Source organism: Arvicanthis niloticus, chromosome 13, assembly GCF_011762505.2.
Source record: "Arvicanthis niloticus isolate mArvNil1 chromosome 13, mArvNil1.pat.X, whole genome shotgun sequence".
Classification (NCBI taxonomy): domain Eukaryota; kingdom Metazoa; phylum Chordata; class Mammalia; order Rodentia; family Muridae; genus Arvicanthis; species Arvicanthis niloticus.
Genome location: NC_047670.1, coordinates 42319641 through 42338410, shown reverse-complemented (window position 1 = coordinate 42338410; position 18770 = coordinate 42319641). Strand labels below are relative to the sequence as shown.

At 40.3% G+C, this 18770-nt stretch overlaps 1 protein-coding gene across 9 annotated transcripts in view; it reads left to right on the top strand.

Annotated features, from left to right (window-relative positions):
• The window catches only part of Dnaaf11 (dynein axonemal assembly factor 11), a 104500-nt gene that overhangs the window by 26787 nt on the left and 58943 nt on the right, over window positions 1-18770 (top strand). For 7 of the 9 annotated variants that reach the window (XR_013103313.1, XR_013103314.1, XM_034517156.2 and 4 more), the window contains 4 exons: window positions 2518-2744; window positions 6945-7133; window positions 11664-11741; window positions 16530-16595. Coding sequence is in view for 7 of the 9 variants with exons in the window: in XM_034517156.2 (XP_034373047.1) it covers window positions 2518-2744; window positions 6945-7133; window positions 11664-11741; window positions 16530-16595 (560 nt within the window). In the remaining 2 variants the exon portion in view is untranslated. The remainder of the gene's footprint in view (window positions 1-2517; window positions 2745-6944; window positions 7134-11663; window positions 11742-16529; window positions 16596-18770) is intronic. The other 2 variants (XM_076911422.1, XM_076911420.1) reach the window with 1 other exon arrangement.

Sequence of the window (18770 nt, the reverse complement as noted above, 5' to 3'; positions counted from 1 at the left end):
CCTGGAGGAAGCTCAGAAAATGCTAAAGCTTTCATTGCCCTTGCTGCTCTAGGCAAGCTTAGAAGGCCTTTTTTGAACTTGGAGAAAATGTAACCCAATTTTGGACAATGTCTACCAGGAATCTTCAATCTCTAGTTTGGAAGGCAATAGAGAAATCTTTTGTCCTGCTCTTAAAGCAGTATATCTGAGTAAATAACATTTTAAAACATTTATAAAGAATTTATAAATCAAATAGGCAAATGTGCTCCAGATATAGCCAAGAACAACACCTTGCTTCCCAGTGTTTATCAAACTCCTAGGCTAAAGGATTCTATTTAGCCAGAATCCCTCAGTCCAATCCAATAACGTCTAGTCCATATTTACATTAATATTTTATGATCTCCTTTACATAAATATACTAATATTTATGTGAAAATTACATAATCTTGTTACAGGGATTTATTTTATTTATGCCATGATTTTATTCAGTTTTTCAACTTGATTAGTCCTTAACTCTAGCACAAACTGAGTCACCTTTGGAAAGTGTACCACAGCTGCTTCTTACCTTAAGTAATAGCTTCAGCTAAAGGTGAACTTATTAACACGGCCTCAGTCTTCATGGAAGGATGCTAGAAAAAAGAGTCTCTGAAAAGCCTGGCACTCTTCTAATATATTTCAGTAAATAGCCTGGATATTTCTCAAGATATCCATTATGATGCTTCACTTTAAAGATATGTTTCCAAGCTAAATACTAGATGAAAGCCAGAAATAAATACATCTTAAAATTAAAGCTAGTGAAAGTCAAATATCTAACTAATAATGTTTTTCTTTTTTACTTTGGCTGCCAGGATGCTCAAAACTAAACCTACAGCTTCTGCATAGTAGCTGCATGAGTCTCATGAAAACCTGTTTCCTAATCTCTTTGTTAGCATTTTGATTTGTAATATGACTTATCCCAGTAGTTGGAAATTTTACACTTCACTAAATTTGTATCTCATTAAATGTACTCTATAGTATCCTGTTTCAGCGGATTAACGTAAGTTTAGTGCCTTAAAACAAGGCAAATTTACTTTAGTGTTCTGAAAGTCAGAGGTCAGGAGTGGTTCCCTGGGCAGAAATCTAGGTATTGGCAGGGATATTAGTCATGGAGGGTGGGAGGGAGGAGGCATAGACAGACCTGTGCCTTGCTGTTTGCCACCTCTAGAGGGCACCCGTACCTTTGTGTTTATGGCCACTTCCTGGATTTTCAACATCCCCAGTCTTCACCTTCTTCTCCAACTCTGAAGCTTGTGCCTGAGCTCCCAACTTTCTTACTTATAGGCTCTTTGTAACTCGATGGGAAGCTCTCTGCTCATCAAACATTCTTAACTATATCAATCTAAGTCCCTTAGACCGGATGAGGTGACATTCACAATGCCTGGATCACAGGCACCAAGGACTTGTTGGTCAAGATCATCAATCTAAACCCCCTACCTCTTTCTGTGAGATGGGGCTGGGCTGATAGATCATTTTATACTGGAAGTTTTGACATTTTGCAGTTTAGTTAGCATTTTTGTTTTTCTCTTTTGCTTATATGTATTTGAGGGGGAATGTATGTATGCATTTGTGTTTTCATGTCAGGGCACATGTGTGTGTGTGTGTGTGTGTGTGTGTGTGTGTGTGTGTGTGTGTGTGTATGCAGATACAGGTCAGATGACTAATCCAAGTGTTATTCCTCCTCAAGATCACCTTGTGTGTTTTTGTTGTTTGTTTCTATTCAGGGTCTGTTACTGGGACCTGGGTCTCACCAATTAAGGTAGGCTGGCTGGCCTAAGAGCTCCAGAGTCTACCTGTCTTCAGCTCCACTGTGCTGGATACAAAGGGTAGAACACAGTCTTCATGTTTGTGCAGGAAGAACTTTATTAACACAGCCATCTTCTCACCCTCTAATTTACGCTTTAATTTGGAAAAATTATATAACTATCATGTAAACACTGTCTATACCAATGGATACTTTGTTAATGTAGCCAAGGGTGGCACAGGAGCCGACTTGGGTCGGAGCTCCTTGTGTAAAGTTCTTTCCAAGAAGAGGCTTAGAGAATACTATTGTTTTGGGAGTTGTGATTTGATTTAAGCACCAACAACTTAACATAGTGAGCAGTTATAAAATTAATAGAAATATTTTGAGAGCTTGTCATTAATTATTTTGACAGAAGACCTACTGATTTCCAGTAAGGGTGCTTTGTAAACTATATGACTTGTGTGAAATAAGCATTGGTTTAGACCAATATTTCTGATTTCTCATTAATTACTTTAATTCTTTGTTGCTAAGACATTATTATTTCTAATTTAAAACTACATTAATCAAAATTACCTTGGGGACAATCCTTCTTCCTTTCTTTACTTGTTCCCCTTCTGTTTTCCTTCTTTGCAAGCTGACATAGTGTGGCCTTGTAGTCCCCGCCTCCTGCCTCAGCCACCTGAGTGCTAGTGTTATAGGCATGCATCACCTTGTTAGCTGAACTGAATAATTGTACTGTCTGTTGTTTTTTGTTTAAGTGGCTGGATGGCAAAGAAATAGAGCGTTCCGAAAGGATCCAGGCATTGCAGAACTATGCCGCAGTTGAACAGCAAGTCAGAGAGCAGGAAAAAGCTTACTGCCTCAGACGAGCCAAAGAGAAAGAGGAAGCTCAGAGGAAACTTGAAGAAGAAAATAAAAGTGAAGACAAGAAGAAGAGCAGCCCAGGCTTTGATGGGCGTTGGTACACAGACATCCACACTGCTTGGTGCGTCCATCAGTGATTTGCATTCTTGTTAACTCCCATTTAAACACCAGCAGTGTTTCCTCCCCAATGTTTTCACAGCATCAGTTGTGTTCCAGGACATAACATCACAGTGAGCTTGGCTGGGATGGATATGAATATCCCATGATGATGATTCTTGAAGAATTTCTTCCTTTAGAAAAATTGCTTTTTCTAACTATCAACTGGCATTTGCATCTGAAATTATCCAGAGAAATCTCTCTAAACATGTACAGAAAAGATGAATTAACAGGTGTAGCTTGATTTCAAAGGCAGGAATAGTTTTAAAAAGTTAAATGCAAATCATACAATAATAAAATGAATAATTCTGATTGCATCATGAAACATTCTATTTTGTGAGTTACATAGTGAAATGTTTTTTAATGTGATTAATAACCCTCTAATTCATCTTTTATGAATCTAAATTTTTCACAGTATTTATTTTAAGTGAATCACAACTATAGTCACTTGAGTTGATTCTATATACTTTTAAATATTTACATAATATATTTCTTATTGAGAAAACAATAATTAAAAATATTTCAGATGTATACAAGTGTTTAATAAACAATTAAGCAAGAAGCTATTGTTCCCCACCCAGACAGAATAAGTGACAGTCATTTGTATGCTTGCAGTAGATCTTTTAGAAATAATGAACTGTCAAAGGAAATGCTAGAAGCCTGTTGTGTACCCTTGTGTTGTGTTCCCCTTGTCACCCTCAGTGGTGTCTGCTACCCTGAAGTCTGCATGTAGTCGACATATATCTTACTGTGGCCAGGGATGGTGGCTCACTCTTTTTACACCAGCATTTGGGAAGCAAGAGGCAGGAAGTCTCTGTGAGTCCAGGCCAGCCAGAGCTATCTAGGGACATCTGCCTATAGATACCTTAATGTAGTAAAACTTATTGTTGTACTTCTTGTCTTGCTTGTGAAAACCTTCATGACATTCCATCTGTGGATTTAGACTCAGCTCTCTCAATGATGTAGGCTAGGGTATCTGATCTATTACTGAGTCATTGGCTTAGTTGGGGAGGAAAAAGAAGCAGCCCCATCCCCCAAGGTTTTAGGAAAAAAACCATTGAGATTCACAGGCTACAGGAAGGGGAGATGAGCATCTTCCCTCTCAGCTTTGTGAAGAGTGGGAAAGATGCCTTAGTGAGTTGCAGCAGCTGGAGGACAGGGATCATGAGAGAGGGGTAGTGCCAGCATTTCACACGGTGACTATCTGGGACTATCTCACAGGCTAAGTGCCGATGTTAGGAGGAACCAGGCTTGAGGTATCTTAAAGGGATACTACCCAAGAGAGCAGCCTCAAAAGAAACTGTGGCCTGAATTGGCAATGTCAGAAGCTCAGGAGTTATCCCAGAAAGATCAACTAACCATGTTGACCACCCCAGAAGGGAGCAATGTAGCATTGTCTGGACAGAAAGGCAGTACTAGCAAGGTTGCAGGAGCAGTGGTCACATGGCTGATACTCACCTACTTCTCCTACCTGTCCTCTCAGGACAAACATAAGGCTGGAGAATTCAACCAGGCACAATGGTGGGCACAGAGATAAAAAGCAGATGAGGCAGGAGAGTGAGAGTAGACTGCACATGTCTCCCAGGCAAAACCCAACTGTGAGATGGACCAGAGCAGATTGGAACTTGGACAAGGAATAAGGAGCTTCAGCTTAGATGTAAGTCTTGAGTTTTGTTTAAACTTTAGACCTTTTAAGGCCTGGACTTGAGTCTTAGCTGAAATGAAATTATTCTCAAGCGATGGCTATGTGATTGTGGATTCTGTTGGTGAGTTGGCCGGGGGAGCGGGGAGAAAGAGAATGAGTTTAAAGAAATGATTAAGAGGAGATTCTAGTCATTCCCCAGAGAGCTCAGACATTTCATCACTAGCTACGTACATTTAGATTCAGTCAGGTTTTGAAGACTTAAGTTACTTAGCCAATGCTTCTGCTGGTCTTTATTTTCTAAAGTCTTTTTTTATATATTTTTATTTATTGAAAATTTCATGTAATGTATTTTGATGATAGTCCTTCCTCTTCTCCAACCCCTCCCATACCTTTCCATCTCCCTACCCATCTACTCCATAATCTCTCTCTTTCTTAAAAAACAAGACCAAAAACAGTTCTCTCTTACTTGCTCTCTCTCTCAAACACACACACACACACACACACACACACACTTCATGCCATACTATACTATATCACACCATGGAATCTGATTTGGGTTGATCAACTACTTCTAGACGTGGGGCCCACACTGGAGTGTGATTGATATACTTTAGCTCTACAGCAAAGAACTCCTTTCAGTGATTTGCATTATTTTATTCATTGACACTCCATTGGAAAAAACTGCAATAGCTTCTTAATTAGGGGTGGAACTTGTCACCCACTTCCTCTTTTCTAGTGCTGAAATTTTGTCTGGCTTGAATCTGGGCAGGTATTGTACATAACTTGCTGTCACAGTTGCTATGAGTTCATGTGTTTATCAGTCTTTTCATGAATCGAAGACACTGTTTCCTTGGAGATGTTTCCTTGGAGATTTCCAGAGATCCCTCTGGCCCTTTAAATCTTTCTGTCTCCTCCTCCTCCTCCTCCTCCATATTGTTCCCTTAGCCTTTAGGGGAGGGGCCTGATAAGACATTCCATTTACAGCCGAGGGCTCCAACATCTCTCACTCTCTGTATATCATCCAGTTCTGGGCCCCAGTATAAATTACCATCTGCTGCAAGAAGAGGCATCCTTGAAGTTGGGCGAACAATGCATCCATCCATGGATATAGCTATATTCCACTAAGAGTCATCTATTGCTATTTTCATTTGGCAGAACAGTTCTATTAGTTTTTCATAGGCAGAGGTTTTGAACCATTTTTAAATGTTAGATCGTAAAAGGTGAAAGTAAGCCAACTTTATAGGGAAAATTTTACATAAGGCTGGAGCTAATTATTCCAGTGGTAATCCAGCAGAAGAATATTGTAGACTTACTAGTCCCCCATAGGTTAATGTTTCTGTACCATAAAGAACTTTGGCTGTAGGATGAAGTCCATTTTCCAGCTGTTTTCATGATTTTATTCATTAAAATACACAGTTGTTTATAGCATGTTAAAAAAAAAAAACAAGCAGAACATTTTCGTATGCTCTGCCCATAGTATCTGAATTTCAGTGTTTTTGTCCAATCAATGCCTTTATAAAAATAGCATTCTTTTTGAAGATCAACTAAATAAGTATTTTTTGGTAATGACCTCCAATGATCTCCAAATATACAGTGATCTAATATATACTGAGTTATTTTTTAATATACTTAGCTTCAGATATGTTTACAATGAATGCGTATTCTAGGGAGTGATGAGGGGAGAGAGGCTTCCCCAGTGCTTATGGTTCACTGCTATTATGTCCTCTCTACTAGAACAGAACCATGCCCTGAAAGTGACCTCATGGTCTGTCTTGCCCAGGAATCTGGCTCAGTAAGTTTCTTAAATTCATGCCAAACAAATGCTGAATAGTTTATAAAACACTCATTCAATTACATAGAGAGATCATTTCATTCCCAGACAATACACAAAACTGGGTAAATGAGAGAACAGAGAACTGCTACCATACAAAGTAGCATAATCAGAAGTTAACCATGAAAAATGAAGTGGAGGCCATGCCCCGGAAAGGCTCATGTCTCTGAAGAGCATTTAGAGGGAGAAATTCTTGAAGAACATTGAAATAAAATGATCAAATTGTCAATTAGAGCCAGAACTCGATCGAAGCAGTAGAGAGAGAAGATCTGATAGGAGATGATTGAATTTGGGGGAAATTTCAAAGGTCCAGTGATCTCTATGCTCATCTGATCACCTGTACCTCCTGCAAGATTCCGCATGGACCCATGGACTACTCTCTATATCTGCAAATAGACTGATGAGAGATCAGAAATCAAAGCTTCCCAAGTAACCTATATCAACTAGGCATATAAACGTTTAGACTGGGTATTGTGATACTTTAAAGAAAAAAAATACTGAGGGTCTGCCTTGGTTCTGGGGCAATAATTTCCTTCATCTTAGTTCATGTGACCTCCCAATGACATTTGTCATTCACAGGTATGAAGTTAACATAGGAAAGCATAAGGCACTTAAGAAGAAGCATTAGTGATAAAACCCCTATGTTCATTCTTGGTCTTACATGCTCTGGGTCTGTTTGCTCTGCCCAGCTCATCTGCCATGGAGAACCAAGACCATCTCCAGGTACCAGAAACACAAGAACAACACAACACAAAGACATCGGATGAAATTGAAGATGATCTGGCATTCTGGAATAAGCCGTCTTTGTTCACCCCTGAATCTCGACTGGAAACTCTCAGACACGTGGAAAAACAACGTAAAGCCCAAGATAAGTTAAGGTATTCAGTTTTCCTATGACTGAATGAGTCACTCTCCTGTGGACTGTAGGTTCTCTCCATTGTACATGCTTTACCTATTGTCTGTGCCAAACCATTATTAACCATTCTGTATGAATCTTCCCTTTCCAAATACAGCTTTCTGTTGAATTTTATTGACTAACTTCATTAATATAAAAATACAAGTTTAGAACACCATGGATTATGATATTTGAGATAGAGTTTTGTTTTCTTTTAGCCACTTTACATACTAGAAATAGTATGGCCTAGGTATAGTGGAAATTAATAAAACTCCTGGGCTGAGGCTTCTACCCTGCCTTGATCATTGAGTTAGCAAATGAAAGACATGTACATGGCCTTTTTATTTTCAACATGCCTTAAGTAGCACAAAAGCTGGGCAGCTCCCTCCAAGCTGTTAGAATCTATTTCCCTATCAATAACCCCAAGTTATTACTTACGATTTACTATGTTCCATCTGGGCTGCTCTTAACTCTGACTGGGCAGCCCTTGGGGCCATGTTCTCTTGACCCTTATCTCATGGTGGCTTCCTTCTCCTCCTCTTCTTCCTTTTCCTCCTCCTCCTCCTTCTCCTCTTCCTCCTCCTCCTGGTCTTCCTCTACCCAAGCTCCTGAAACCTCAACCCTACCTATGTCTCTTCTGCCCAGCTATTGGCTGTTGGCATCTTTATTCACCAATCACAATTAACTGGGGCTAGGGTCACTCAGTGCCTTAAGTGCAGACTCTCTCATCTTTGGAGTAACCAGTTTTGGGGGCCCCAAATTAGCATTAGAGTTCAGACAGCATTAGGCCAACCCACTATACCTAGGTTAGAAGTACAACTTAAGGCTCAAAGGAAAAGATTATTCTGTGGGATGAATGAACATCTTGAGTCTGTTTTGTTAATGGGTGAAATGAAGAATTAAAATTAGTTTTACCAAGCTTTTTCTTCTCATGGTACAACTTTCCTGGACATTTCACAGTACAATGCAGTTTCGATGCAATTTCACCATGTGTTAATTTCTAGGATCCCTAAGCAATGCTTTTGTCAACTGCACCTTTACAGAAATAGGCTCTATTTCTTTCCATTCTATGTCAAGACTGAAATCTAGTATACAAAATATATCCACTGACAGGAATACTTACAATTTGTGAACTTGAGAATGTCAGTCATCAATTAGCTCTGAAATGGTTGTCTATATGGCAATGAGATGAATAAAAAACAATATGTTTTCTATGATCATCAATGGAAAGCAAGAAACTGAGTAGAAAACCTAAAAGTCTCTACCATTCCCATAAAATGTTCTTCAGTAATTAGAGAGAGAGAAATGCAAAGTGTAGTGATTTGGTCAAGGCCACATAGTGCCTTGAGATGACCAGGAGAGCAGCCTTAGAAAATGAACAATCATATCCTGACACACCACCACTCTGTAATGCTTGCAAGTAGGACATAGAACTGGTCCTACTCTGTTAAGCAAAACACATCACCCATTTGACCACTCCACTGTGGGTTGGTTGTTTGTTTGTTTGTTTTGATAAAATCAGATGAGCCAATAAACATGAAGGTTCTATACAGATTTAAGAGCCCTTTGAAATATAAATTTGGTGTATTTGTAGACTTACAGTTTTCCTAACATGTGTATATGTTCCTGAATATGTATTGTTTGTGTTTATACATGTGTTTAATATGTTTATATAGTATAAGTAACTTATACTAAGCCTAGAACAAGAAGCAAGTTATTTTTCCTTAACACCTTAAAAGAACAGCTGAGTTGCATGGAGTCTTAGTTGTGCTGTTTTGCCTGCCTTTGTGTATGCAATAGTTATTTTATTAGCTGGGAGAAAGCAGTAACAAAGGCCAGTCTTTTGTCCTATGTGTACTCTTGTCCACACTGAGAATAGTGAAGCTCTGTGTTTCCAGATCACTTTACTGTCCTAAGTCACTAAAATAGCTTGATCAGATCGCGAGGCTCAGTTTTGTTTTAGATTGAAACAATAAAGTTAACTAACACAAAATCCCTATTTAAAAGACAGTAGATATTCAAGGTAGATGGTTGCCTATGGTTATATCATCCTTCCTTGTGTCCACATCTTCCTATTCACATGTTCAAATGTTATCTGCAGTAAAGAAAAACATGTGCTGACTTTTTGCTTTGTATAATCCATTTTCCTCAATTTCACCTCTGCCACCATTCAGCATGGTAAGAATGAACAAACTTGGTTTGCTAGCACCATGCTTTCTCCTCTCCCTGTAGCGGTGTAAATCACTTCTCTTTTTTCATATTTATTTATTTATTTATTTATTTATTTATTTATTGAATATTTTATTTACATTTCAGATGCCATCCCCTTTCTCCACTCCCCCCCCCCCCCGAAAACCCTATCACATGGTCCCTTTTCCTTTTTGCTTTTATACACTTTTTAAAAATGTTAATCAAAGGCTTTATAAGTTTGGTAATGCTCAATCAGAAGTATAACCCAATACCCAACCTAGATATATCAACTATCTTTGACTGGTGGAGACACGTGAACATCTGCCTCGATATCTCCCCCCCCCTTTCTCTCTCTCATCACCTAGCTTCTCCTCTCCTTCTCCTCCTCTCCTTACTCCTTCTCTTCTGCTCAGCACTCCTCCCACCTTAGCTCCTCCTACATATCACCCTTCCTGTTAAAATAAAACTTTTCTCTCAAAATATAATTAGAGCATAATTATGCCAATTTTTTTTTTACCAGTGAGGTGCAAGATAGTCCTCATACCCAGTCCATCATTTTGTTGACTAACCAGAACCTCTGTCATCTCTCCTAAATAAACACTTAGTTCTGAACATGGCTTTTTCCTTGGCTTTAGAATGAATGTCAGCTGAAAACCATCCACTCAAATCTTTTCTCTCAAGGTAAATAGCCAGGATTGGCTAAGAGACTATAAGTTTTCAACCCCATCAGAAATCCAGAATGGCTGAGTTAACTAAAATTATGGGAAGCACAAAGCATAGCTTCTAAAACTTTGCCAATTTATAGAGACCGCTGAACACCTGGACACTGCCTATACTACAAAACATTGGAGCATCTGATCTTCAGCCTTCTGGCCCAGAATCATCTGACAGACCTTAGTGATGGAGGATTATTAAGGGCTGATTACTCTGTCTAGGCAGATATAATCAGTTGACTATTCTGCAAGAGTGTCCTTTTCTGGACAGTAATTTGTCTGTAGAAGGAAAGAGGCAATTCTTGCCTAGTAGCTGTCTCACCAGAACTGGAGTAACTCCAAAGATGCTCAATTTCTTCTTAGAATTCAATATAGGAAGCTGTCAGGAGCAGACAGGTCTCTAATCAAAATGAACATTACTACAGACATGTTTGTCATGTCAATTCTGTGGACTTCTGATGTTTTGAAAACCAACTATCCATGTAAGGTAATCTGGACTGTTGTCTGTTAACTCCACTCAGCTATTTCTAAATAAAACATAGAAAACACCCTAACAATAAACTCCAAACCATGGATTTGCTCTAGTCCCTTAACTCACAGTCTAACCATCTCAAATCTGTTAAAAAAGTTAAAGAAGGACTGGGTCTAAGCCTTGTATTCCTAAATGTGTTGTACAGGTACAATGCCTATGAGAGTATCAATATTCATCTCACTTTTATATCAATAAGAAGCTCGTACCAATGAAAACCTTAAATTTGAAATCAAAGTAAATTTGTGCCATTTAAGAAATTATAACTTCATCTGAGTAAATCAACCTCTAGCATAGTTTGTGTTTGATATAATTCGTCTGGGACCAGCCTCAGTGGTCCAGTACTTTCCTGGCATGTATGTATCCTTGATTTAATCATCAGCACTATACCAAAAGAAACTAAACTTCAGTGGTATATATTTGCTTGCTAGATACACCATCAACACTTTTCTTCATCAGTGTGTAAAGAAAAAACACATTTTTTAACAGCTGTGAGGTGCGTTCCAATGTTACTTACCACAGCAGAGCCAATCAATCCTCCACTGATAGATAGTCTGAGCAGTTCTGGACGTGCCACTGGAAATGATGCTGTGAGAAGTGTCAGTTTACACATTCCTTATGCACCAGTATTTTTTATTTCCACAGGATAGATTTCACTTGTAGTTCAAAAATGGTAATTTCAACCAAAGCAGAAGCTCCATACACACACGTGGAGAATTGACAGTTATCTGAGTAAACCATGCATAAAATGGACTCATTTAAATATTCATGAGTATTTCATGAAAAGGAATTTACTTCCTCAATCCAAACTCCCTGGCAAATTGTTTTGGTCTTTGGAGATACAAATATAACCATGTAAAACTTGGCTTGGTTTTTAGTGAGGAGTGAAGAATTAAGGGTACAGACTCTCAGTGAGCTGTGAGTATGGTAACAAATGCCTGATTAAATTTCTAAAAGTTTTTATGATTTATGATTAAGTATCTCAAAGTAATACAAAGATGAATTAGTAGTAACGTTTATACTTTTGTTAATTCCCTTGTCTGTCCCTTGGTGTCTCCCATCACCCTCACTAAACCTTAAGTGAAAAGAAAAAGAATGTGAAACCACCCCGGAAATTGATTACAGAAGATGGAAAGGCCCTGAATGTCAACGAAGCCAAGTAAGTGAGGCTAAGTGGAGACACTGCTGGTGGGGTGGCGCTAGTGAGCACACACTGCTGTGGCCTCAGCCAGGGGCTTGCTTTGACTAGAATATGTTGACCCCTGTGAAGGAGTTTGACTATAATGTCATTTTGTGCATGACTGAAAGCTAGACATCTCTATTTCTAGTGTACAATTCTCCTGGTTTCTAGAAAACAATTCTGACATATGGAAATCTTAGTTATCTATGCATCCCATGAAATCTTGGCCCATATACAGTTTTATGCCTGAAAACTGTCACTGCGTCATCGTCCTGTTTATGGATTTTTTTTTTTTTTGAAACTCTGCCACAAGCAGTCTGGCTGAAAACACTGAGACATTCTCCTTCCCGTCTACATTTTCTCTGGAACCCATCTAGTGAGCATTCAAAAATTCTAGGGAAAGGCATTGCTATAAATACCTCAGTAACAGAGAGAGAAAAAAACCTGAAAATCCTCAAGTCTCATAATACCTGAGGTACTCTGTCTGTCTTTCTCTCTGAAAGCTGAGAATTAGTGAGCATGCCCACAGTGCCTTTTATAATCTCAATACAAATAACAAGCCTATAGGCTAAATCTCATTAGCTTCATTTCATTACTCAAAGCCCATTTATTGCCATCATTTCATTTGCTATGTCATTACCACAACAAAGACAATCTAGAGGCATCCCAGGCATATCTCATCTTCACAGAAAGCATGTTTGGCAGACAGAAGATCGGCTCCTTAGGTCAGCGATATGGTCACATAGTTAAGCTGATGTATCCGACTTGTCCACACTGGCCCAGTTGTCATGATCTCCACAATCGAGGCTCCAGCTTCCCGTCTGATATGCCCCCCCCTTTCATCCAGCAGACAGGAATGCAGTTCCAGACAGTAGGACAGGTACAGCAGATGAGGTAGTGCATGTGGCAGGAGCCACCTTCACCAAATCTGAAGGTCTTACGGGAAGGCAATCTATCTTCAGCTTCAACAGGGAACGGAGACTTTCAGAGCCTTGTATTCCTGGAGAGAGCACCATTCCTTCTGCCACACTAACTACCCTCCCTTCCCCAAAGCCAGTTCTTTTAAGAAATCTCTGAAGAAATTATTCCTCCTTGCCCTCTAGTCGCTCTAGGCCTTGGACATCCCTCCTCCTTCATGTGCCAGGGCATCTGTCTTTATCAGAATTATATTCCCTTATATTACCCCAATCTCCTTTCCTCCTGTCCCCCTCTGCCATCCACCAGTATCTTCTGGAGCTTAAAGATCCACCAGCAGCATCACCCCCTTCCTCCAGTGCTTTGTATCTGTATTTAGTGACTACAACCAGAGATTCTGCTTCCACCATTGACCACATTCTTCCTCTCAACCAAAGTCTAGTAAAGTTATAGCCCGCAGCAACATGCTGCCTGTCTGACTCCCTTTCCCTAAAATCTCTAGTGTCTTTGGAATGTTCTTAGCTTTCTAAGCCCACTCAGTTCCCAACCACCAGCCCTCTCAGCTCATGTAAGTTCCTAGCACCTGGACCACAATTTCTCTACCTCGTTAACCCCATCCTCTCTGTCCTGGTGACCTTTGACATATTTTTCTCCCTTTGGCTCTAGTAAGATTCTCTTTTCATTCCTCTATTTGCTGCCACGTCCTAAGCCTTAACTTTGTCAACTCACTGAACATCATCTCCAGTGTCTCAGACTCCCTCCACTCCAACAGTCAGGCTCCATCCACACAGGAATCCACTCACTCTATAGCATTGCTTATTGCACTCACACTGTGTATTCGTGCTGCTTTGGATTTTATAATCCAAAGCAGAATCCGCAGCTCCCATCTTTCCCCCTGTCCACCATCACCAACCTACAGATCCTGGCATTGTTTAATCTTGAGCATTCCCCTCTGCTCAGTGTGCATGGAGCGAAGCATCCACCTTTACCCACTGCTCCTGATGCAGGTACAAGTACCACAGGTCTCAAGTCACCCATGGTTCTCCTGTACTGTCCTGGCAAACATTCCCTCAGTCACTTTCAGGCAGAGGTCACAGCTCTTCCTCCTCCTCCTCCTCCTCTCCAGCACTGCCTTATGTTCCCATAGACCCAACCAAAGACCTTGTTCCTTACTTCACTGGAGCAACAAAATCAACCAGGCATCTTTTGTTTCCTGTGGTAGACAGCATTCTCCTGCTGTGATGGCTATGCTGTCAAGACTCTGCCCCAGCCTCCTTGCTGGCTCACTATCCAGCTTCTCTAATTATACAACACTTAGCTTCCAGGGTCCCCTGCTCTCTGCATCACTCCTTGCCACTTCACTGGACCAACAGCACCAGCATACAGGCATATTTTAATAACCTTAATCTTAAAGAACAAAACTTTGCTAGTTTCTGTCAACTTCTCCTTCTCTGCCTAAAGCTGCAGCCAAATTTCTTAGCAGTCTTGTCAGTACTCAGTCTTTGACATTTTACTTCATATTTCATCTTGAAGCCACTTCTGAATATTGTATTATCCAAAAATTTCCTTAGTCCCATCATTTGCACAGTGATCATTCATTGCCAGGCCTCAGCTTATTTTACCTTGGGAAATTGGGTGGAACAGAGAGTCCCCTCTCTGTTAAAGCAGGCTTTTGCCCTTCCTATTATGCTTGGCCAGATACTCTGCCTGGCCTCCTATGAGCTTTAGTTTCCTAGCTGTCCTTGTTTTGCCATGTTTTCTGGGCCAGGACATCATCAAATCCGATGGCTTTTCTAAGCACAGAGAAGGAAAGTGGGTACAAAGTCCTCCACCTCTAACCAAACAGCTATTTGCAGTTGATACCTGCTAGGAGAAGGAAAATCAGTTTTCTTCAATGGAGTGGCCCTGGGTGTGTCAACCACACCCCAGGACAGGCCCCGTGCTCAGAAATAGTTAAGCAACATAAAATAGACTCCATGCTTTTATTGCTGTTACTATGGGGTTTTTTTCTGTTTTGTTTTGAGACAGACAGACAGACAGACAGACAGACAGACAGAGACAGAGACAGAGACAGAAAGAGAAAGAGAAAGAGAGAAAGAATAGAAAGTTGAGTAGACAAGGGATGGAGGATCTGGGAGGACTTAGGGGGAGAAAAAAAGATGAAAAAATTTAAATGTGGCAAATATAAATACCAAAACAGCTGTAGTGTTCACATTATTCATAACAAGATTGTGCCTCTTCCCTGAGTTCAAGGCTTCTATATTCAATTAGGTAGGTGGCATTAGTTTGTTGACATATATGATTGAAAAAGAATAACTGCTTCCCATCTCTCTACTTTCTCCTCTCCATCCCCTCCCAACATTCTTACCTCCCACTCTCTCCATCTCATTTACAATCATCTACCCATTGGCACTAAAACCCAAACCCCTTGATTCCCAATTCTCCTCTCCCTGGCTTTTATCAATGATCTCCACATACTTTAATTTCAATATTACCAGAGTCCAAGTATTCATCAAGTCCTTCATTTCTATCTTAGGGTGGATCAGTGCTGCCCTTTACCTAGACAGTTACAATGCCCTGATAAGAGTCTCTGTGATTCATGTTTTGCCATGCTCTGTTATTCTCAGCCGAATAAAGAAGTCAATTGGGAAAAGACACAATTTTTTTTTTTTTAAAGAAACTCCTGGAAAGTGCCCATAACATCTTCCTTCATATCTCCTAATCTTGACGTAAGGGAGGATGGGAAGTGATGTTTTTATTCGGTATAACCACGTACTTCATGGGATTTTATTACTAGAGACAAAGGAGAAATAGTAGGGACCTGAATGGTTATCTTTGACCCAGAACAAACCTCTAAAACTAGTTTTAAATTACATAGAAAGAGAGTTCAAATTAAAAGACTATAGAATTGTGGGATAAACAATCTAGGCAGACAGGACAGCACATAGAAGAATCCCAAGGGAGAAGGAGTGCATGGCTTGTTTGAGACCCTGTAGAAGCCCTATATGGTTAGATTATTGGGAACAATAGGAGTCCCTGCTGCAGTAGGCCTGCAGTGAAAGCCATATGTAAAGGTTAATTTGTATTTTCCAAACAATGTAGTATCTATTGTTTAATATTAGATTATACAGATTATAGTTTAGTAAGTTAGTTGCTCAAAATGAAACTGATCAAGTAATTCTGTGGAATACGCTGGTAGCAAAGCAGTTACACTTAGGGCTCAGCCAGGGGATAGAACTGAAGGGTCCGGGACTTTGACCCTTGCCTATTTGGGTTCCTGTTCCTCTTCTCCAAACATGTCCTCTTCTGTGAACCTCTGTTTCTTTATAAAATAAATGTCATAGATTACTGGCTGTGTCTCAGCTTTTCCCGGGTCGGGAGGGATGGCAATAGGAAAGGAGATGGGGAAAATGTGGCCAGGAGAAAAGGAAGCGAGGATGCTGGGAGTTGAGGATGGTATTTGGAAGCACAGCACACAGAGGCAGCATTTGTGTCCCCAGGAAAAACCCATGCTGGGTTCTAGCAAACGCAAATGAAATGGAAGAGAGCACTTCACCACCAGGTGTCTCCATCTCTGCACCAAAGTGAGTGCTTTGGAGCTTCCTTGAAACCATGTCAACAAAGTCAGAAAGAGTAAATTTATCTATAGGCTTCCTGGGCTTCTTTAAAAAAAAATTAAATTAGCATAGATGTCTTATTGTCTGATTAGTAAAAATAAGTTTGTCACTGGGGATTTTTATACACCTGTTGTCTTTTACTTTGATTACATGATGGGGTTATTTTCACAATGTACTAAAGCCACCCTTCTTTCCCTCCACACCCTGACCCTGACCCCAAATGAATCCATTTTAGACTTGATTTCTCTTTGAAAGATGATGAGAAACGCAATCAGATCATCCTGGACCTGGCTGTCTACAGGTAAAGCATTTTTATTATACATTCATCTCATGGTCCTCCCATCAGTTCTCTTTCTAAGTAGCAACCCACTGAGTTCTGTAACACAGAAATGGAACTCAGTTTGCTCTTTTGAAGAGATGGAGTGCTAACTGTAAATTTTAAAACAGATTCCTTTTTTATTTTATATGCATAAATGCTTGCCTATCCGAATATAGGTATACCATGTACATGCCTGGTGTCCACAGAGGCCAAAAGAGGGCAGTGGAGTCTCTGGAGCTGGAGTCACAGGCAGTCAAGAGCCATTGTGCTTGAAACCTGAACCTAGGTCCTCTTGTTGCAAGAGCAACAAGCACTCTTAGCCACTGAGCCATCTCCACATCCCTCACTGTCATGTTAAACACACAAAGATGAAAAGGGAAGGTGAATCAATAACCCCAGAGCCCCAGGGCTATGAACTCTCAAACCATCCAGAAGGGGTTGAAATGATTCTCAGAGCTGTGCTGCTTTCTAATCCTCATAGCCCAGGATCCCTTTGCTCCATGACTGTTACTCTGACAGCCATCTTTGTTTTACAAAACACTGTGGCATAAGAATGAGCCTTGACATAATTATGCTCTAATTGTATTTAGAGAGAAAAGTTTTATTTTAACAGGAAGGCTGATATGTAGGAGGAGCCAAGGGGGAAGGAGTACTGAGAGGAAGAGAAGGAGTAAGGAGAGGAGAAGATGAAGGAGAGGAGAAGCTAGGTGATGAGAGAGAGAAAGAGAGAGAGAGAAAAGGGGGGCATGGAGGCAGATGTTCACGTGTCTCCACCAGTCAAAGATAGTTGATATATCTAGGTTGAGTATTGGGTTACACTTTGGATTGAGCAATACCAAACTTATAAAGCCTTTGATTAACATTAAAAAAATTGTATAAAAGCAAAAAGGAAAAGGGGGCATGGGATAGGTGTTTTCTAGGGAGGGGAAATGGAGAAAGGAGAAAGGGGATGGCATCTGAAATGTAAATAAAATATCCAATAAAAAATTCAACAACAACAACAAAAAAAGAATGAGCCTTGAGTGGTGAGCCTTCTCTGCCTCGTTCCATCTTAAAGCCCCTGATCTGGGTCCTCTACTCAGATCCCCACATTATGACTGATTCTCAGTTGTACTTTATTCTAACAGACAGGCATGACCACATGGCAAGGTGACATGTTTGCCCCTCAAGGTCATGGCAGAGCATTATCACTCTCTTCTAAAGGTCCTGGATTTTGACCTTCAACACTCTGCCTGTATTATCACCCACCCTCCCTGTAACATGAATCTCAAGGTGTCCAGGTAATTCCACCTCATCGCTTGACAGTGTTAGAGTTGGCCCACTGCCCTGATGACTCCTGATCATTGTACCATTCCATTCGTACCCACTTCCTTGTGCCCATGTCATTGTCATTTCAATTTCTCTGTCCTTCAGCCTCTGATGAGATGTCACCTTATGAGAGAGGACCCTGCCCACTGTCTGAGAATGACAGAGCCTGCCTTTACCCAGAACTTCCATCATTCCTTGTCCTTCACTTGCTTTCTGACAAAGTCTAGATTTCCTTGTGTTTTAAAATTCTGACATCAATGTTCTTTGGGCTGTACCTTTCCAGTACCTCAAATAGTAGTCCATGCCTATTAGGAGGACCACAGATGCAGTGAATGAATGAGTGAATGAATAGCAATAATGGAACCCATGAACATGTCTAAGCATGCTCCAGTAAAGGCCAGTGTGTTGTTAATGTCTATTTACATGCTCTGTGTTACATCTGATTTTGCAGTAGCCATGGAAGGTGAGCAAGACAGTTATTCTATAATGATCTAAAAGAAGACATATTTCAGAGAGTGACTTCTGTCCACATAAACAATAGCTGGAGAAGCCAGGACACAACCGTTCAGGTCCCCTTCCAACTTTACTCTTTTAATTGTGGAAAAAATACATATAACATAAAATGTATTATGTCAAGACATTTTGGAGTATACAATTCAGTAGCACTTGGGAAATTCACAATGCTTTGACAGTGTCACCTCAACCCCATAGCCACCAAGCAGTCTTCGTTTCTTCCTCCTCCTGGCCATCACTAATGTAAGATCTATATCCTTAAATGAGCACACAATCGAGCTTTTATACAGATGGAGTCATGCTCTGACTGTTTTCACTTTCCACAATGACTTCATG